Source organism: Cricetulus griseus, chromosome 2 (genome assembly GCF_003668045.3).
Source record: "Cricetulus griseus strain 17A/GY chromosome 2, alternate assembly CriGri-PICRH-1.0, whole genome shotgun sequence".
NCBI classification, from domain to species: domain Eukaryota; kingdom Metazoa; phylum Chordata; class Mammalia; order Rodentia; family Cricetidae; genus Cricetulus; species Cricetulus griseus.
Window position 1 is genome coordinate 409,345,933 of NC_048595.1, and position 20,210 is coordinate 409,366,142.

General features: G+C 44.7%; 1 protein-coding gene across 5 annotated transcripts in view; it reads right to left on the reverse strand.

The window, feature by feature from the left end:
- LOC100774011 (serine/threonine-protein phosphatase 6 regulatory ankyrin repeat subunit B) overlaps positions 1-12,770 on the reverse strand; it is a 272,850-nt gene extending 260,080 nt beyond the window's left edge. For all 5 annotated transcript variants that reach the window (XM_027396893.2, XM_027396896.2, XM_035440951.1 and 2 more), the window contains exon 1: positions 12,542-12,770. In XM_027396893.2, coding sequence (XP_027252694.1) covers positions 12,542-12,568 — 27 coding nt within the window. In that variant the 5' untranslated portion in view covers positions 12,569-12,770. The remainder of the gene's footprint in view (positions 1-12,541) is intronic.
- Positions 12,771-20,210: the final 7,440 nt, after the last annotated feature.

Here is a 20,210-nt window from a genome sequence, read left to right on the forward strand (position 1 = left end):
ATAAGACAAGATTAAAGGTTATAAATTAAAACAAACAAAAATATCACTAAAACCTACTCTGAGAAAGCTGAAGTTGATCTTAAAATACTTAGCTCCTTAATTTGACAAATGAGCCGCCAAGATTCAGGGACTACTTACAAAGCACCAACAAATGTCCATTTACTGTACTTAAACATTCCCCACTGAACTGTCTCAGGCTCCCCAGTAAGCAAATATTACTGTATCCATTTTACAGTCAAGGACAGTTGTGGCCCAGAAAGACTAAGACAGCAGTTAAGAGCAAAGATGTATGTACCACCCAGATTTCCAAACATCAACCTCACCAACACTGCTCGAATGAGACACCATATTTAAAGTATGTATATAGAAGTTCAATACCAGGGAACTTTATCTAAGACTTTTTGCTAAAAAGCAGGGCTCAGAAGAAAACTGTCCCTAACATTAGAACTAAGCCCTGTGCCCTTCTCGGTGGCACCAAGAAACAAATGCCTATAGGCTCCAAAACCTTTCATCTCCACACTGCTGGTCATGGTACTATTTACTCAAATTACAGGTGGCCACTTCTTAGCCTATGGTCTTCAGTGTCCTTAAATCAGTACTCTATTAAAAAAAAAAAAACTTTACATGTGTAGAAATAAAAATGATTTTGATATTCCTAAAAACACTGAACATGACAACCAGTTCCACTCACCATGAAGACAGACATGTCATTTAGTCACACTGACCTTGTAGCTTCTCACTGCCCTGTAATGCCCCAAAGTTTTAAAAAATGCCCACTTTAAAGGCCACTTTAAATTTGGTCATTTGGGGCAATTCTAATACCTAAATTCCCTTCCAAATATCTCAACTGAAACATCAAACTGGGATAAATTGAATCCAAGTCATCTTAAAAACAGCTAAGGTGGGATTCTTGGTAGCCCACTTGGTAGACTGCTTGTCTAGCAGGCACAAAGCCTTGAGTTTGATCCTGAACACCACAGAAACCAGGTGTGGGCCTGTAAACCCAGAACTCCAGAGGTAAAGGCACTTAGAAGACCAAGGTCATCCTCAGCTATACAGCAAGTTCAAGGCTAGCCTGGGCTACATGAGGCCTTGTCAAAAAAAAAAACGAGAGAAAGAGAATCGGGCATGGTGGCACATGTCTTTTATCCCAGCGCTCAGTAAACAGAGGCAGGAGGATCTCTGGGAGTTTGAAACCAACCTGGTCTATGCACAAAGCCCCAGGACAGTCAGTATTACACAGAGAGAGACATTGTCCAAAAAAAAAAAAAAAAAAAAAAAAAAAAAAAAAAAAAAAGGAGAGGAGAGGAGAGGAGAGGAGAGGAGAGGAGAGGAGAGGAGAGAGGTAGGAAGGGCAGAAGGGAGGGAGAGGGAGAGGTGGGAAGAGAAGGAGGGAGGAAGGAGTCTAAATCAGATGCTGAAATGCCACACAAGTTATGAAAGGATCAAAGCTAAGTCAGTAGCTACATTCCTCACAACCATCTTAGACCTGCACTTTATTGGACAGCAAACTTTGCAACAGCTTGTACTTTTTCTGTTGTTTTGTTTTTTGAGGCAGAATCTTGCTATTCAGCCCGGGCTGACCTGGTGCTCACTATGTAGAGCAGGACGGCCTCAAACTCAGATGCCCACCTGATTCTACTCCCTAAGTGCTGGGGTTCAAGGCGAGCACCACCACACCCTGCTCAGACTGTGATTTGCTGTCAGTTAATCAAAGACAATGAGAACCTTGAAGTCAAACAGTCAGGTGAGAGGGAACACCTCTCATACAGCATACAGAGAGAATAAGAAGAAGGGGGGTGCTTCCAGAGGTGCCATGGCTACTGTTAGGTACTTCTTGGCAAATGGTAAAGTTTTGTGGCTTTGTCTCTTAATTTTCCAGAGGACTGTCTTCTTAGAAATATTACTCTCCTGGGGGGGGGGCTGGATAGATGGCTCAGAGGTTAAGAGCACTGACTGCTCTTCCAGAGGTCCTGAGTTCAATTCCCAGCAACCACATGGTGGCTCACAACCCTCCTTTATGATGTCTGGTGCCTTCTTCTGGTGTGCAGATATACACGGAAGCAGAATGTTGTATAAATAATAAATAAATAAAATCTTAAAAAAAACAAAAGAAAGAAATATCACACTCTGCCAGGTGGTGGTGGTGGTCTTTAATCCCAGCACTCGGGAGGCAGAGGCAGGCGGATCTCTGAGAGTTTGAGACCAGCCTGGTCTACAAGAGCTAGTTCCAGGACAACATCCAAAGCCACAGAGAAACCCTGTCTCAAAAAAAAACAAAAGAAAAGAAATATCACACTCCTACTAACCACCAAATACCCAGTCACTATTCAGTTTTCACCATCTTAAGGAGATATATTTTTGTTTCTTTCCATTGGAATCCACATCACCAGTGCTGACTGCTTGGGCAAGAGCTCCAACTCACATGCTCACACTCACTCTTCACTTTCCCCCTCAAGACTGGCATTCTTTGAGAAACAATCATTTTCTTCCTATAGTTTTCTTACAGCCTGTATACTTTAACTTTTTACTTTAAAACAGAGCTTCTCGGACCTACAACATTATTTCACCCGGGTCCTGTGCCACCAAACCCGTGCAGCTTCTTTCTTTCCATGAAGTCCTTGCTACTCCCAGACAAACATTTGTCCCCTAAACACTGCCAGGGCAAGTGTACCATTCCACCAAAGCAGGGGGTGTCATGGATACAGAAGACCCAGGGAGGTCTCACTCCAAATTACAAATCAGTTTTCTTCCTGGGATGAGGCTGGTGTGAGTTAACTTATAAAATACCATGCCTGTGAAATCAGCCAATGCAATGAGCATGGCAGAGATTCAGACCTACTTCTCCAAGTGTCCAGGCGAGGACACGTAGTGTTGATCGGAAGAACCGGTGAGACACCTTTGTTAATACACCAGTCCCCCTCCTATTCAGTTTAGACACTGGGGGTTTATTTCCTTACCTCTTTTCTTCCTAAGGAACAGGAACTCTATGCTTCAATAAACTCACCCCCCTCCAGCCCCTCACCTACACCATGTCGTTCTCCTCCAACTGCTGCCCATAGCGTTACCACTCTATAAATTCAGCTGAGCCCTCTCTGGCTCCCTAAAGCCTTTCCCAATGACTATGTCTGAACCCCTACAGTCCCCAGTTAGTAACCTATATATAGCCTAAACCTGTATCTGGCTTTACAGCTGTTTGATATGTCACATACATACTGTCAACATTTGATGAGGGTCTTCCACACACAAGGCATCCACATTAATCCTACAATAGACTCTGAGCACCAATGAAGAAAAGGGTCTCTCGTGACAGTGTCCCTCTTTCAGAGACCATAAGGACTAAGAAAGGATAGTCTGGGGTCAGACCCACCCCACTGTGACTCCCAGACTTATGGGTCCTAAGTAAATTCCTTAATCTCTGGGTTCTCGTTTTCTTCACTGGCAAAATGAAATGACAGCTCTCACGTGGACATGTTGTCAGGGTTAAATCACATAAAGTGTTCCATCTCATTTCCAACCCCTCTGTCTAGTTTCTAACTAATTCATCACACCTGCTCTTAGTTATTGTTAAACTTTGAAGGAAGTGGAAAGGCGGAGACACACAGATTCAGAAGGAATCTAATAATCCAAGCTTTCACTTTGTGAGATCAGGGGCTTTGGGACGGAGAAGACTGCATGACCTGAGTTCTACCACCCTGATTGTTCTGTCTTGAGCAGAGTGCAGGGACCAAGGTAGATGGGGTGAGATCAGCTGAAGGTGGCTACAATGGTGCTGGTGGTGATGTGGCCAGCTAGCAAGTGAAAAGCAGAAGCAATGGTTAAATGGCAGTATTATCCAATATATGCTAAAATACCCAAAACCAGAAAAGCTTAAAGGAATGAGTTCTTTAAGGGAATGTGAATTTAAAGGAATATGGACAAACATATTTTCCTTCCCAGGTTCAAGCTCTGTAAGCCATCTTGCCCATCCTGAGCTGTAGGTATCAGTAGCTTTGACCACTGTACCATTTACTGGGTGATTAACCCCAAGTGACCTGAATGTCTGTCAGGCATCCTATCTTTACAACATATCATTTGTCACTTTCCAACCTTCGTCCTCCCTGTATCAGATCCCAAAGCTAGCCTCCTCCCCCACAAGGACCCATCTCTTCAGAAGGGCCTGGTGATTGAGTCATCACCTTGCTAGCTGTACCCAATCCGTGGCCCACAGTTGAGAAATAGATTTGCCAGATGCAGATGCTATTGTGGAGTCTAAGGAAAGGGATTCTACCTGGAAGAACTAGGAGAGTTATCAAAACAGCACCTGTGAGAACTGCTCCGCTGGCTCAGTTCACCACAGCTCATGAGAGACCCAAGGTCTGGGAGGAATGCTTCCCCTATATGAAACTAAGTCAAGCGAACTCTCAAAGGACCACACTAAGAGCAGCCTCAGGGGTTCTGCGTCTCCACACCTGGCTCCTGGAGATCCCAGAAGTCCTTGGGGAAAGGATCCATGGTCCTAGGTTCAGCAGGCCTGGGAAAGGCTAAAGCTTCCATCACCACAAAGTGGGGGGGGGGGCTTTCTTACTATAGGAGAGCCTGAAAGAATCTAGAAGAATCTCTACCCATTAGCCTCTTTGTATAAGCAAGAAAAGCCAATGCCAGGGACTACTGCATGTAACTACTAGGAGTTCCATAAGTGGAATCTCAGAATCTTTATTCCCACTCTGATGCTATTAAAAAAAAATCAAAGGAAAACTAAAGTAATTTAATATTGAAACTTTCAGAGACTAGTTAGAACTGCTACTAAATTTTCAGGGTAACACCAGCATCTCTACAAATCTAATTATTTTTATTAAAAGCTCTGGAAGCTTCCTTAGGACAAAATGGTCTTCCAGTATTAAAGATACCTGAGAAGTTAAGCAAGGATGGTCAAAACTAACTGGGTAACAGAGAAAGATCTGCCAACTTTCCAGTTTTCAAAGAGGGGGGGGCAAGTGAAAGGGGTTTTTGTTTGTTTGTTTTGTTGAGTTGGGGTTTTTTATTGTTTTTTAAGACGGGGCTTTATATAATCCAGGTTGACCTTGAACTCACTATGCAGCCAAGGATACCCAGTGATGGACTTGAACTCCTGATCCTCCTGCCTCTACCTCTTGAATGCCGGGATTACAGACAAGTGTACCATGTGCAGCAGAAAACATCCTTTAAAATTATGACTATCGAAATTTGAAGGTAGATTTGTGAATCATTGATTTCAATCTTTCAAGTTACCAACTCTCCACATACATGAACACTGGCCAGAAAAACTGTCTGCTCTCAGCCTTTGAAACACCAGAGGTAAACAAGATATTACAGTAATAAAAGAAACAACCTATAAAACAGACACTCAGAGTCCCTATAAACTAAAGAACAAGAATTGGTTTCTAAACCACTGACATTGAATAAAAACCTCTTCAGGAACCTGAAACCATTTAACCTTGTTGCCTGGATATTACAGTTCATGTGCAAATACACACATCATAGCCACAGGCACAGGAGACACTACAAAGCAAGCTCCATTATAAGGGCTGAGCACAGGAGGAACAGGGCAGAGCTCAGGCACCACCACGACATCCAGTCCTATGTCTTCACTTGACAAAGAGGAACCTAGAGCCCGCAGATAAGTCTGACCTCCAAGTGTTGTCTAACACACAATGGATGCTATTCCCCTTGAGTTCTGCCCACAGAAACACAGATTCAGTCATCATACCTCCCCATCTTTGACAGTAAGAGTCAGAATGCTTCTACTAGAAGCCTCTTGCAACCCACCATCCCCCGCCAGAGCCACTGTGTGAGGTACAAGCTGTGTTCTAATTCTGGGCTTACACATGGCCAGCAGGCTCCAGTGTAAACCTAACTCATAGGAGCCAAACCAGATCAGTGTCACTGTCAAACCTCAGGTGAGCAAACCCAGGCATGATACGAGTCTACGTGTGATTGTATATACAGACTTACCTGGAAGGTCCCTTTCCAGTCAATATTTAATAGCACCCTTATCACTCTCAAAGGCCATGGGTCAGAGGAAAATGACATGGTCACCGAGGTCTATATACTACCAATCATCTATGAGCATTTTTAAATGCTTAAGTGCATGGTGATCAGGAAGGAAAAGGCAAAACAGTAAGCCAGTCCCCAGGAGTTTTCATGTACAAAGTGACTTCCAAATAATGTTAAATACCAACAATTAATTTTTTTTTTTTTTGGTTTGGAGTTTTTTGAGTCAGGGTTTCTCTGTGGCTTTGTAGGCTGTGTTAGAACTTGCTCTAGGCTGGCCTTGAACTCACAGAGATCTGCCTGCCTCTGCCTCCCGAATGCTGGGATTAAAGCCGTGCTCCACCAACTCCTGGCCAACAATTCTTTTTATTAATTTTTTTAATTTATTTTACATACCAACCAGTTTCCCCTCCCTCCTCTTCTCCCGTTCACTCCCCCACCTCCCTTCTACTTCCCATCCACTCCTCCTTTGACTCCACTCGGAAAGGATAAAGTCTCCCATGGAGTCAACAAAACATGGCCTATCAAACTGAGGCAGAATAAAGTTCCTCCCTGCTGCATCAAGGCTGGATGAGGCATCCCACCATAGGGAATAGGTTCCAAAAAGCCAGCTCATGCATCAGGAATAGGTCCTGGTCCCACTGCTAGGAGCCCCACAAACAGACCAAATAATTCTTTAAAATGCTACAGTACCACTATTATAAGATGCTTTCTAACTTACATTTTACTCATTTCTTGGGTGAGGGGAGGTACACATGTGCCATGTGTATGCGTGGAGGTCAGAGGGCAATTTGCAGGAGTCAGTTCTGTCCTTCCACACCACATGAGTCCCAGGAACTGATCTCAGGTCTTCAGGCTCCGTGGCTTACCCAGTAAGCCATCCTTCCAGCCCATTTTTTAAAATATTAGTTTCAAAATGAAATTTTCTTTCAGGGTGTAGACAGAATTGTTATATTGAGTTTTTATTGTTTTATTGGGAGAGGACCCGTGTTCATATGCACCACAATGAACATGTGACAATCAGAGGACACTTGTGTGGGGTTGGTTTTCTCCTTCTGCCTCTGCATGGGTTCCTGGGATCTAACTCAAATGGTCAGCCTTATGTAACAAAAGGCTTCATGCACTAGGTCATCTCACTAGCCATCTCACTCTGTCATATCTTAACTTTGAAAAGCACAGTGTTATCAGATGTCTGGCTTATACGAATTTATGCAGGGCTGGCTGGATGGCTCAGTAGGTAAGAAGCACTCAGCACCAAGCCTGATGACTTAAGCTTAATGCTCAAAACCCACATGGTGGAAAAAAAGAATAGACACTCATAGGTCATGCTCTGACCTCCACATACGCAGGAACACAATACACACACACACACACACACACACACACACACAGAGGCATGCGCGCACACACACCAAAAAGAAATAAAAAATTTTAAATGTTAAAAAATTAAAGAATTTAAATGATAAATATGTGTGATATAACATGTTAATTGGTTTAATTTGGCTATGCCATTGTGAACATACTGTATTCTGTATCATAATTGTGCATGACTTTATTTATGAGCTAAATAAATGAATGAAAAAAATTAAAGAATTTATGCTAATTGTAACTTTTTAAAATAATTGGACATTATATTATAAATATAATATATATTTATGTTGCTGAAATATAAACCTTTTTCAAAATGTTTCATTTTTGTGCCTTGTATAAGAACTATGCCTTTTTGAGTTTATATTTATGCTTTACTTAGAATAACAGAAGTGAAACCTAAAGTGTTCTTTTAAGAAAAGAGGCTCTGTCTATTCTGTGCTGGACTTTCATTTATCCTGAAGCAGACAGTAAGGTATTTAAGAGAAGTATAGCTTTATTTAAAAAAGTCCTTGGTCTAGAAAACAGATATCAACTATGTCCATAACGGAAGATACTGATATTATCATCACACAGGAAGTATAAAGTCTGTACCTGGCTAAACAGAATCTTAAAGGAAGCATATCAAGATGTCAAGAGCAGTTATTTCCTCTGACTACAGAGGCTTTAAGCTCTTCATTTGCTGGCCCAGCTTTCTGATTTCCTAAGGTGGCCCAACGTTGAAGATGATTATAGGTTTCCATGTTATACAAAAATAAATAAGCAAGAAAAGGATCAGCATGTTACCCACACATCACTTGCTAGGGGCAGAGGTGGCAAGGTTAATGGGACAGGCCAGGGAGAGGCAAGCAGGTGCAGAGGCTCAGAGCAGGCCCTCATTCTGACAGAGGTGATTCTGACCCCACACGCAGGAGTGTAGACAATGTTGCCTCCGAGGAGCTTCCCCATAACTGAGAGCAGAGACATGAGCTCTGTGCCTGCTGCTACCTTTGCAACTATGAAAGTATAGCCTTGTGGTCAGAGCCACACCTGTGCAATCAGACTGCCAGGGGAGGACACTGTGCTCAACTACTCTCTGGGTGTGTGATGTGAACAAGTCAATCAACCTCCCTGGTCCTGTTTCCTCATCTATAAAGTAGGAGTGACACCACCATCTACCTAGTGTGACTATGGGGATTAAGAGATGATTCACTGCAAAGGGCCAGCGTACAAGAAAAGCACAATCAACGTAAGCCACTATTAGGCACAGGCTGTGAAATGCCAGCTGTCAGGTACACTCCCAAAACCATATCACTGGGTCACAAACAACCACAACAGAGTCCAAAAGTTAAATTTGCCCTTTTTTTCCTTCAGTCCAGTAGCATACACGTGTTGGCTTGCAGACCAGAACACAGCGGGTGGCTGAAAAATACAGAACAGTCTGATAAAAACGTATCCAAAGGCCCCACACTGTGGCCAGAAATCCTGCTTCCAAAGCTTCAGAATTTCTAGTCTCTGGCCACAGCTGCCAGACAGCGTCTTTGGCAAGAAGGTGGGGTGACTGCAGTGTGAGCTAGGACTTGGCCAGGAGACACTAAACCAGAAGGTCTCCAGGCGGGAAGGTCCAAAAGGGCCAACTCCTGAAGCGGTTTGTCTACGGGACTCTCCACGAACCGGAGCAGTTCTGCTGTGGTTAGCAAACTCGAGTCAGAAAAGCAGACCTTTCATGGACAATGATGCCATCCACCAGCCTGGCTTTGGAGCTTTGAAAAGGAAAATCTGAAGGGAAGATCCAGGTTGATGTTGCCCTACCCTAAAATCTCTACAGTCCTTAGCCGGAGGTTGGTGGTGCACACCTTTAATCCCAACACTCGGGAGGCAGAGGCAGGCGGATCTCTGAGTTTGAGGACAGCCTGGTTTACAAGAGCTAGTTCCAGGACAGCCTCCAAAGCCACAGAGGAACTCTGTCTGGGGGGGGGGGTCTCTACAGTCCTTTACCTCTATATGTAAATAATTGACCCTAAAAGTTCAAGCATTAAATCCAATTGCAAAAGGCTACATGGCCAATTATTTTAAGCTAAACACATTGCATTTGTATGTGATGAAACCTTCTTCAACCTTATGATTATCTCAGTTCTCCCAAGATGTAAACAAATGTCTTAATGTCCACCTATGAGGAAATGGTTATAGTACTATATTAATTACATAGTTAAACAACAATGTTGCAGAGGCTAACCAACCAACTCCTCCAATTGCTAGGAGTTGTCCCAGCTTTACCACCACATGCTGGGAAAACCCCTCAGTCCTGGGCAAACTAAAATGGTCCCAAAATACCATCAGAAATTTAAAAAAGAATGACGAAAGGACAGACTTTCAAATGCAGAAGTGCTAAGTGTCAAGCTTGTTTGTAGCAGTAGCTCCCAGTTCCTTTTCACAGTAGAAGACTAAAAACCACAGCAGCCTCTCCCTTCCCCCTCACTTTTCAGTTTTCCCAAAACAGTTAGAAAAAGGCATATCCCTTCTCTTGCTTGACTCTCTGTGGGAGTGGCTGCTGAAGTAGTGACCATGACCACCCAGTCAGCTCCAGCCTTCAGTGTTTGTAGGGCAGAAAATGTCAACTCTCACTTCAACTACATCCAAAGGCAAACCAAGACAATTTATGATTCAAATTATCAGTGGCAAGAATGTGTCCTCAAACCAAAAAGCAAAGAGCTGTAGCCAGAAGTCGAGATTCGCCTTACACATAGGCTTTAAAGGGCCCAGAAAGAGGGAGGCTGAGATCGTTATGCCATCCCTCGGTAGAGAGCAAGCTGCTCCACTACAGACTGAGGCAGGGATTCCATGCAGGTGGCTCTTCATCCCCAGCGATGGGCCAGAGCTCTTCGAGGAAGAGCTTAATCAGAGAGTTGTCAGCACAAGTTAGATGAGGTTAAAAACCAACTTCTAACAAGTGTGCTTCAAACAAAAAAGACTATATAAGGCAAGAGAAACACACTTCCTGAACCTAAAGAAACACAGAAACCATCTTTGCTCACCACTACACCCCGCCCCACCCTCCCACCACCCCACCCAGTCTTCCTCTGGCTTTGTCCTAAAACAGACTGGTGGGTTTAGGTGTTCTTGAGTCACAGAACTCCTTGGTTCTTTCTATACATCAGGAGATGGAGTCCAATGAAAGTTACAGCTCTTTCTCCCTGGTGACAGTTTCCTGGAGGAAGAGAGGGGATACATTTAGAAGCATTTTCACAGACAAACATCTTTGAGAGCCCTACTATGATAAGCCGATGATGATGGGCACAGCAGGCCACTCTTCACCAGGGCTGAAGCACATTAGGAGAAAGTGCCTTCTCCTACCCCATTTCAACACTCTGCGGAAATGAAGGAGGTGTCTCTGGGCCTCAGCTTTCTGCTGCTAGAGGAGCCTGGGAGGTGAGACCTCCAGCCAACAGCTGAGGGTCTTGAGAAAGACTTGCTTGCTTCTCCAGGTCAGCCTTTTCTACTCAGAAGATAAGGAATTCAGGAAAGATGATTTGCATCTTTATAAGTAAAATTCTGCATGGAATTCTTTCCTATATAACATAACAATGCCTACTAGAACCACAATGGTTAGGAATTAACAAAGTGTAGGAATGTGTACCATCAATGGTGACAGGACCTGGACTCTCGATACAATTGTAAGACTTAAAAGAAGTGACTATCTAACAGTTGGAGAAAATTGTGAACAAAGGCTAGAGAAAATCCTAGTATCAACTTACAAGCACTTTAAATGTTCAGGAGCCAATGAGGAGGGGCAGGTTCATCACAATTAACAGCTGCTCTCCCTGCTAAATTTAACAGACTTTTTAACTCAGTGACTAGAATGGAGTGGGGGAAGGGAAAGAAAGGACACAGTAAATATGTAAGGAAAACAAGTTGAGTAAATTCAATCTAAAGAGCAAAAGAAATCACTGTGTATCACAGCTGCAATGGTTGTATTTAAGTTGCAGGACATTCTGACTGGATACTAACTAGTAGGACACCTCTTAACAAGTTTGAGGTGAAGCCGGGCAGAGGTGGCATAAACCTTTAATCCCAGCACTCAGAAGGCAGAGACAGGCGGATCTCTGTGAGTTCAAGGCCAGCATGGTGCATAGTCTACAAAGCCACACAGAGAAACCCTGTCTCAAAAAATCAAAAAAGGAGGAGGAGGAGAAAGTGGTAGTAGTCGTAGCAGTAATAGTTTGAGGTGTTTAATGGCCTGTCTAGCACCGTGTGTCAAAGTCAAGACTGCCTCTCCGTTTGTCAGGCCCCCAAAACAATATTTCACTGTGGATGAATAAACCCGGGCCTGGAAAAACATGTTTTTTTGTTTTGTTTTGTGTTTTGTTTTTGTTTTTCATTTAAAGAGCTGCAAAGAGGTTTGGGTTTTTTGTTTTGTTGTTTTGTCTCTCAATCTCGCAACTTGCTTGGGCTTCCATGAGTGTCAATGTCCACTTGTGTAGCAAGGACTGTCAATAGGATTCACCAAATAACCCCATTGCTTCAAGCAGAACTCCAGGGTTGCCTGGTGTGACGTCTCAGCCAGAAAAGCAACAAAGCTGATGCGCACCAGCATCTGCAAGCTCACCCTGGGACCTGACTTCACCTCCGACTGGGAGATCGGAGCCCAGCGCGCATCTCTCAGCACCCCCATCCCGCACCCTACACCCAGCCTCTGGGCAACTAAAGAGGAAGTCGAGATGTCCTATCCAACGGATGAAGACAACCGGCCGCACCGGAGCGGGGATCCGGGCCAGTCTCTTGCCTGGCGAGGGGGAGAGGTCCAGAGCTGCGAGCCTCTCTCCCGGCGTCCACCTTCCTCCTCCTCCTCCTGACCCCGAGGGCAGCCTTCCCCGGGACAACCCCAGCCTGACTACTCCCGAGTGCGCAGCACGGCCCGAGGCTCCCCCTCCCCCGGTCGCTGCGGCGGCGGCCCGCGTCCCCCGCGCACGGCGGCCACTCCCGCACCCTGCCGACCCTCTCCAGCCGCGAACGCGCACTTGCGACGGCCCAGGGCGGAGACTGCGCGGGAGCTGAGCCCCGCGGCCGGCCGTGCACGCTCCAGCCTGCGCGTAAACAGCTCCGGGCGCGCTCCGCTCCGCTCCACGCCGCGCCCGCCGCGCCCCCTTCTCCGCGCCCCGCGCCCGGCGCCCGGCGTCCCTACCTGGTCGCAGAGTTTGAGCACTGCCATTCTTCCGCTCCCGCGCGCGCGCACACATACAGGTCTCAGCTCCGCAGATGTCACGCCAGGAGCCGGGGAAACGGAAGGGACAGCGCGGGGACCCGCCAGGAGCCGGGCTCCCGAATGTGACAGCCCTCCCACTGCTCCGCCGCCGCCGCCGCCGCTGCCGCCAGCAGCCCAGAGCCCAACCCCGGCTCGCGGGAGTCGCAGCCCGGCCCGCCCGCCTTTATACAGGAAGTGCCGGCCGCTGCCAGCTGGGCCGCCACTGACATCACCGCGCGCTGCCTCCCTCGCGCCGCCCGGGCCGACGCTGCCTCCTGCCGCCCGCAGCGGCTCCTCGCAGCCCGCGGCCCCGGCGCCCTCCCGCACCTGCACCCCGCACTGTCAGAAGCCCGAGGATGGGGGGTGGGGGGCTGACGGCGACCCTCCCCAGCAATCCCACCCTCGCGCACGCGACTGATGGCAAGCCCTCGCAGACACACCCCAGGGGCCCAGAAATCTTGCCACTCACAAGCCACCAACTTTCACCCTGGAGACTGCGTCACACCCCCTTTTCCCTAAACCTCTTCCCTAATCAGATTGCTCCAGCGCTCCAAATTTCTGCCACCTGGCCGCAGTGTGGACAGTCTCTTTGTTTAACATAGCGGAGGCCCTGGGCTCAGGATTCCAGTATTTCCCTAACACGTAGGGGCGGGAGGAACAGGGGCTCGGGCCCTTCATTTCAACTTCTGCAGCCACCTCCTAGCTAAACCACACACTACCCTAAATTGGTAGCCTGGACTTGGGGCTGGGGTAGCAATGAGAAGAAGAAAAAGAAAAAAAATTAAAAAAGAGAACAGTTCTAAATTGCTGCACAATCCTGCTGAATTAGTGTGTAAGTTGCCATGCTCCCCCCTCCCCTCCCGCCCCGCCCACAGACAGAAGACAGCTGCCCAGCAGCATGGGTTTCTAATACAGTGGTAGCAATCCGTAGTGCTTCTGAAATCTGGGAAGATAACTTATTAATTCAGGCAGAGGATAGGCATGGAATAAAACGGGGTGTAAGCAGATAAGATACTGGGCTGGCTAGTTTTTACCTCAGCTTGACACAGACTGTAGTCATTTGAGAAGAGAGAACCTCGGTTAAGAAAATGCCCTCACCAGATTGACTCGGGGGCAAGCCGATGCAGTGTTTTCTTGACTAATGATTAACTTGGGAAGACTCAGCTCACTGTGAGGGATGGCACCCCTGGATGATTGGTCCTGGGTGTGTAAGAAAGCAAGCAGGGCAAGCCATGAGAAGCAAGTCTGTAAATAGCCTGTGCTTCAGTTCCTGCCTCCAAGGTCCTGCTTCCAGGTTCCTGCCCTGGCTTTCTTCAGTGATGTGGAAGTGTAAGTGGAAATAAACCCTTTCTTCCACAAGTTGTTTTTGGTCATTTTTTTTTATTACAACAATAGAAACCGCAAGTAAAATGCTCAGATAAACCAGATAGTCATTGCTGATTGATATGATTTCAGACTGAGATAAGGGGTCATGAGGAGGGGTACTTGTGAAGGAAAAGGCCAGACCAGATTGGTGGATGAGGGCAGGCTTCTGTGAGAGAGGGGGAAAGCTGAGATCTAGAAAGAAAAGTTAATCAGGGAAGTGAGAGGTGGGGGCACTCCCAGGAAGCCATAAGTGCCCCTAGCAGGCCATGGAGCAAGCCTTCAGGCCTGTTGAACAAGTCACAGCTAGAGAGTGCTCTGTAGTTCCCTCACAAACCAATTATAGATTTTTCTCCCCGTGTCAGTGCCTCACCGAAGATTTCATGGTAGAGGGGAGTGACCGCAGTTGTTTACATCCTTGCATATCACCAACCCATGCTAGCTGGTGAACAGCTAAATCCCAAAGCTACTCTAACCCACCCTAGAGATTGGGTTCAACTCATTGCAGAGAAGGGGACCTGAGGAAGCACCCTCCTGGGTCCCCCTCCTTGGCCATAAGTGATAATCAGACACACTTTCCCCACAAAGTCATTGTCCCCAGACTCTTTTCAAACACAACTCAGGTTGTCTGTGGTGTGTTTGAGGCACTTCCATGCTACTGTTCCATAGACCGTGGGGGGGGGGGTGTATGAGGCACCTCCACACTCCTGTTTCACACAGTGTGTGTGTATGAGGCACCCCCCATGCTGCTGTTCAGCAGACTGTTCACTAATATCTTGCATAGATTTGTAAGTAAATAAAACAGGGAATTCCCAAGCTAAATATAATCATATTTCTAAAAGAGAGATAACAGATTATATAGTTTGACAGATTCACTTAAAATATGCATATGCATGAGTTCTTGAGTCAGAGTCAGTCCCCCACCCACCCACCTACCCCCTTCCTCTCTGAGACAGTGTCTCACTATATTACTGTCAATCTGGCCTTGAACTCTCAGTCCTCCTATTTCTGCATCCCAAGTGAGTGCTGCCACAGAAGGCTGTCACTGGAACCCTAGAAGTCTCTTTCATAGAAATTGTAAGTAGTACCTTTAACATTGCCTTCACTACCCTGAATTGAAATTCAAACATAATATATCTACTTACACAAATTTATTTTAAAATTCAATATGTTGCCCTAATTAGATAATAAATGAAAAACAAATGGGGAGATATAGTGGCTGCATATTTCAACAGATAAATGATGCATACAGCGCAAGCCTACTAGAAGACAAAGCAGTAACATTGTGGATACATTGTGTCTCAGAGCACTTACCGACGCAGAGTAATCTGAATGTGTGGTATCAGCCTCTCAAACCTCAAGACCAGAGTGCCTTGATCTCAGAACTGCAGACTAGGTCAGGAGTTCAAGGTCATTCTCAGCTACATCAAGTTTAAAGCCAGCCTGGCCCCCTCTCAAAACAAAACACGAGAACAGCCATGGAAGTGACTCTCTGGGTAGAAGCACTAGCCTTCAACCCAAACAACTTGCTTATGCAATATAAGCTCGCCTTGGTCACTGTGTTAAAGACACCTCAGATGGTTGGATCTGAGAACAGAAAGTACTTGAGATGCCTTGGTAAGACCCATGTGTGCCAGAATGTGGACTACACAACCCAAGGAATTCACCACTTTATTGAATCTTCTGGTGGTCTAGGGGTCTGGCCACTGACAGGGTGTCTTCTGAGAAATAAAAGACAAATGGCTACCCTTTATACCACTGCTCTGTGTCAATTTGAGTGTTCCCTGGGAATACACATGTTAAATTTTGATCCCCACTGAGAAGGTGGAAACTTGCTACCATGTGGTATCTCAAGGTAAGGACTTTGTAGGTGACTGGAGCAAGAGAAGGCCCTCAGGTTGGGGCCTCATGGTTGAATTATTGGTGGCTGTATAAAAAGTGGGAGGGGACCAGACAGATACTTAGACACAGCACACTCCCTGTTTCTTGCTGTGTAATACCCTTCACACCCTTAGGGATCTGCCAGCAAGAAGGTTGTCACTAGCTGTAGCTCCTCCAGAACCCTGCGCCAAGATAAACCTCTTTTCTCTGTAACATGGCGAGTCTGTGGTGCTGTGTTATTAGCAACCAAAATAAAAAATGGATGAAAGCACACCGCTAACAAAAGAGACATTATACTTGCTGAATCCCTTTGGATTTTGAAAGCAATACATACCACATCAGATGTGTGTTTTGACCTATTTACCAAGTAACCCATAAAACAGGCTTGTTTTTTTTTTTTTTCAATTAGGAATGAAAGAAAGAAAATGGCTCTGCAGAAGGATCTTATAACTCAGAGGAAGCAAATATTGGAAAGGTCTATAGCAAATAGGTATGCTATATGGAGACCCTGGTGGACTTGACTAAAAGAGCTATCAAGGAAACATTAGTTCCAAAGCAAGCCACCCCTTCTTCTGCAGATAACTCATCCATTTGAGAAAAGGGGGGCTTGCTTGCTAGCTGAATTTCACTGACTAGCCATGAAGTATCAAGTTTGCAGCCTCAGCTGCTCTTTATGAACTGGGTGTGTCTGACCCACCCAACCATGAGACTAAGTACAAACCAGAGCATGCCCCACCCCCAGCATGGACTGGCAGGCTCAAAAAGCACAAATTGCCCTTGCAGGTAACTTAGCTTCACTTGATAATTACTCCTGGCATTTTTGTCTCCTTGAAGAATTTAAAACCAATAAAAAGGTCTTAAATTATAGTAAGTTCTCAGTGTGTGAGTGAGTACAAGCTAGCAATTCCACCCTCACCATACCAGTGAGGAGTGCTCCTGATGAGATCTCTGAATGAAATTTTTCAGTAAAAGTAATTTCTGGCAGGAAGCTGAGTGTCTGTGTCTGGCTTGAGGGGTGGGCAGAGACACAGATTTGTATTCACTCATCAATGACTGTGGGCTATTTGTAGTCAGCAGCCTACAAAAACAGCAAAGCTGAAAAGATGGGTGAAAAGGAGAACTGGAGGATAAATAGATACAGAGATAGATACATCCTTCCTTTCTTTGTAAGTGTCTGTGTCCCACACTCACTGTTCAGAAGAGCTGACATTGGCTTCTTCTCCACCTATTCAAATGTGCCTGCTCCAAGAGACCATAGTAGCTGGAAGTGGTAGTAGGTGCCTGTGGTCCTGGATACTCAGGATGCTGAGACAAAAGGACCAGAAATTTAAGGACAGTCTGACAAAGTTAACTCTAAAAATCTAGACTCTACTAATACGAAATAAATAAAAAAACAGAGCCATGGAGTCAGAACTGGAGTCCATGGGCTTCTCTGTCATAAGGCCAGCATCTGACATCAGAAATCATTGAGTTCTTATTTCTGAAAGAAACTAGTTGCCTGGTGCTAGTTGGTTATACTGGACTTGCCACCTTACTGTCATAGAGGGACAGTTATTCATCTTCAATAAAGCAGGCCTACAGCATAGATACTGATGCCCTTTCTATTCTCAAAATGTTGCTGTCAGTGCTACCACCAATGAACATAGTTTGAACCTTATGATAGTCTTCATAATATTACTTCCTTGCAAGGAACTCATTTATAGCAAAGCAAATGAAGGAATGAAGTCACACAAATAGAATTTGCCAGTCTTATTCTTGACCTCAGACCAGATAGATAGAGCAGACCTGGAAACATGATGCAATGACCTGTTGAAGACTGAGTTCTAGGGCCAGGTATGAAAAAGCTCAATAAATATTCACACTTAAAGGTAAATGGTCCTATAACATAAATTGAGTCAACATAATATATATAGCAATATTTATCACAAAATACACAGATCCAAGGATCAAGCACAGGGTTACAGAACAGTGGTAGCAGTGGTAGGAGAGTTTCGTTTCATATTACACTGAGAGCCCACTCATGCCATTGTTGTTTCTAGTATATGTAACTTGAGCTCTGTGCTGCCAGAGGCCTTAATTCCCAACAAATGGATGTTTCTAGCCAGGTTCAAAGTTGTAGTTTCATTGAATCATAAGTCAAGACCAATACTCAGTCACATCAGTTTCCTCAGGCTATAGGAGCAACAAAGAAGGGGTTCCTACTCTGACTGGGTGGCTGATTCTGCATACCAAGGGGAAATCAGTTGGCTTCCACACAGAGAGCATTGTGGGTACAAAGAGGACTGTCTGTTCTAGAGTTTCTGTGGTATCTCTTAGCATTGTAATAGAAACTTATAGAAAACTAGATTATCTGTTTGGGGTTTTTGAGAAAGGATCTCACTCTGTAGCCCAGGCTGGCCCCTAACTCGTGACAATCCTCCTGCATTGGCCTCCTGGGTGCTAGGGTTACTGGTATGAGGCTCCATGTCTATCTTATGGATACTATAATTTTAAATGTCCAGGGTATAATGAAATGTCAGTCCTGAAACTGTATACACATAATAACAAAAATAGACTCAACAGGTTGTGTTTACATATTTTGTATACATATGTATATAATAATAATGATTAAGAAAAAGAGGCAATCTGCTTGAAACATAGGAGAGGTTGGAAGGAGAATGGCTGGAAGGGGCTAGAGGGAGGAAAAATGGGAAAGTGACCTACCTGATTCTATTTCTATTAAAAATATTTTTTAAATGACTAAAGTAAGAGAGATAAAAAAGAACTCAAAACTGGACTCAGACTTCTTCTCAGGTAGAAAAGGTGACCAGGAAAGGGGCCTCTCCTCCAAGCCCTGTGGATGACAACTGCTTCTGGAAGTCACTGAGTCTCTCTGCTCACTGCTTTCTTCAGTCATCTAACACTAGGAAGTAATTATCCACATTAAACATTATGTTAAAAAAAAAAGAATGCGGTCTGTTTTGTAGAATATTATTTTAACCATATAAAGAGGTGTTACATTTGTTTATGCTGCATTTGTTTTACAATGTAATGTTTTGCATTTGTTTCACCTTGCTTGCCTTGCCTAAGGCACCTGATTGGTCTAATAAAGAGCTGGACAGCCAATAGCTAGGCAGGAGAAAAGATAGGCAGGGCTAGCAGGCAGAGAGTATAAATAGGAAGAGGAATGTAGGCTTGGGAGGAGGAAGAATGAGGGAAGGAGGAGACAGAGAGGGACATGCCAGGGCAAGAGACCAGGCAGCCACTAGCTAGTCAGTTATAAAGAAGCAGTGAAGGTAAATATACAGAAGTTAGAAAGGTAAAAAGCCCCAAGGCAAAAGGTAAATAAAGAGAAACGGGTTAATTTAAGTTAAAAGACCTATCCAGAAACATGCCTAAGCTAGCTAAAGCATTCAAAACTAATAAGTCTGTGTCATGATTTGGGAGCTGGTTGGTGACCCAAAAGAAAAGGCCTGGTACAGGTCTGTTTTCCATTTTCCTGATTAGATCCTGGATAAAACAGGATACAATCCTAGAAGAAGAAAAATCACTGTATATTAAAACTTTATAAAAAAACAAAAAACATTAGGTTCATACATAAAATGGGCTAAGTTTCAGGGTGAGATCACTAAACAGAGATTTTACCTACATAAATAGTCAGTGGGACATTTGAAAGTCCATGTTTCAAAATGTTTTAGCTCTCTAATTTCTATCCAGCAGGTGTTTGTACCCTCTCTTTTCATTAAGAAAATGGAGTATGTCTCCTCCAATCTCAAAGGTATCCACTAAAAGGCAATCCTAAGAACTCTACACTAATACTACAGTAACCATAGCCTACAACTTTAATGTCTATTCAGCATACTGTCTCTCATTTTACTATATTGGGTTGTTTACTTAATTTCAAATTTTTAAAGTTTACAAATACTAGAATGTGCCTATATGGCCATACATTTGGTATGCATATATGTGTTTATATACATATGAAATAAACAAGAATATGAATATGTATCATTATAGCGGGGGCTGTGGAGTACTCCCAGTTCCCACCTTCAGGGATTAAGCATATATTTAAAATAGTGAGACTAGGGCTGCAGGGATGGCTCAGTGGTTAAGAGAACCTGTTGCTTTTCTAAAGGATCTGGGTTCCATGCCCAACACCCCCATGGTGACTCATAGCCATCTGTAACTCCAGTTCCAAGGGATCTTATGCCCTCTTCTGGCCTCTACAGGCACCAGGACACATTGACATGCATGCAGACAAAACAACCATACACATAAAATAAACATAAATGATTTTTTAATTTAATAGTGAACTGTTTGGGAGGGTAGGGAAGGTGAGGGGTGAGAAGGGATAACTAACACAAAGGATATTTGAAAAGGCCATATA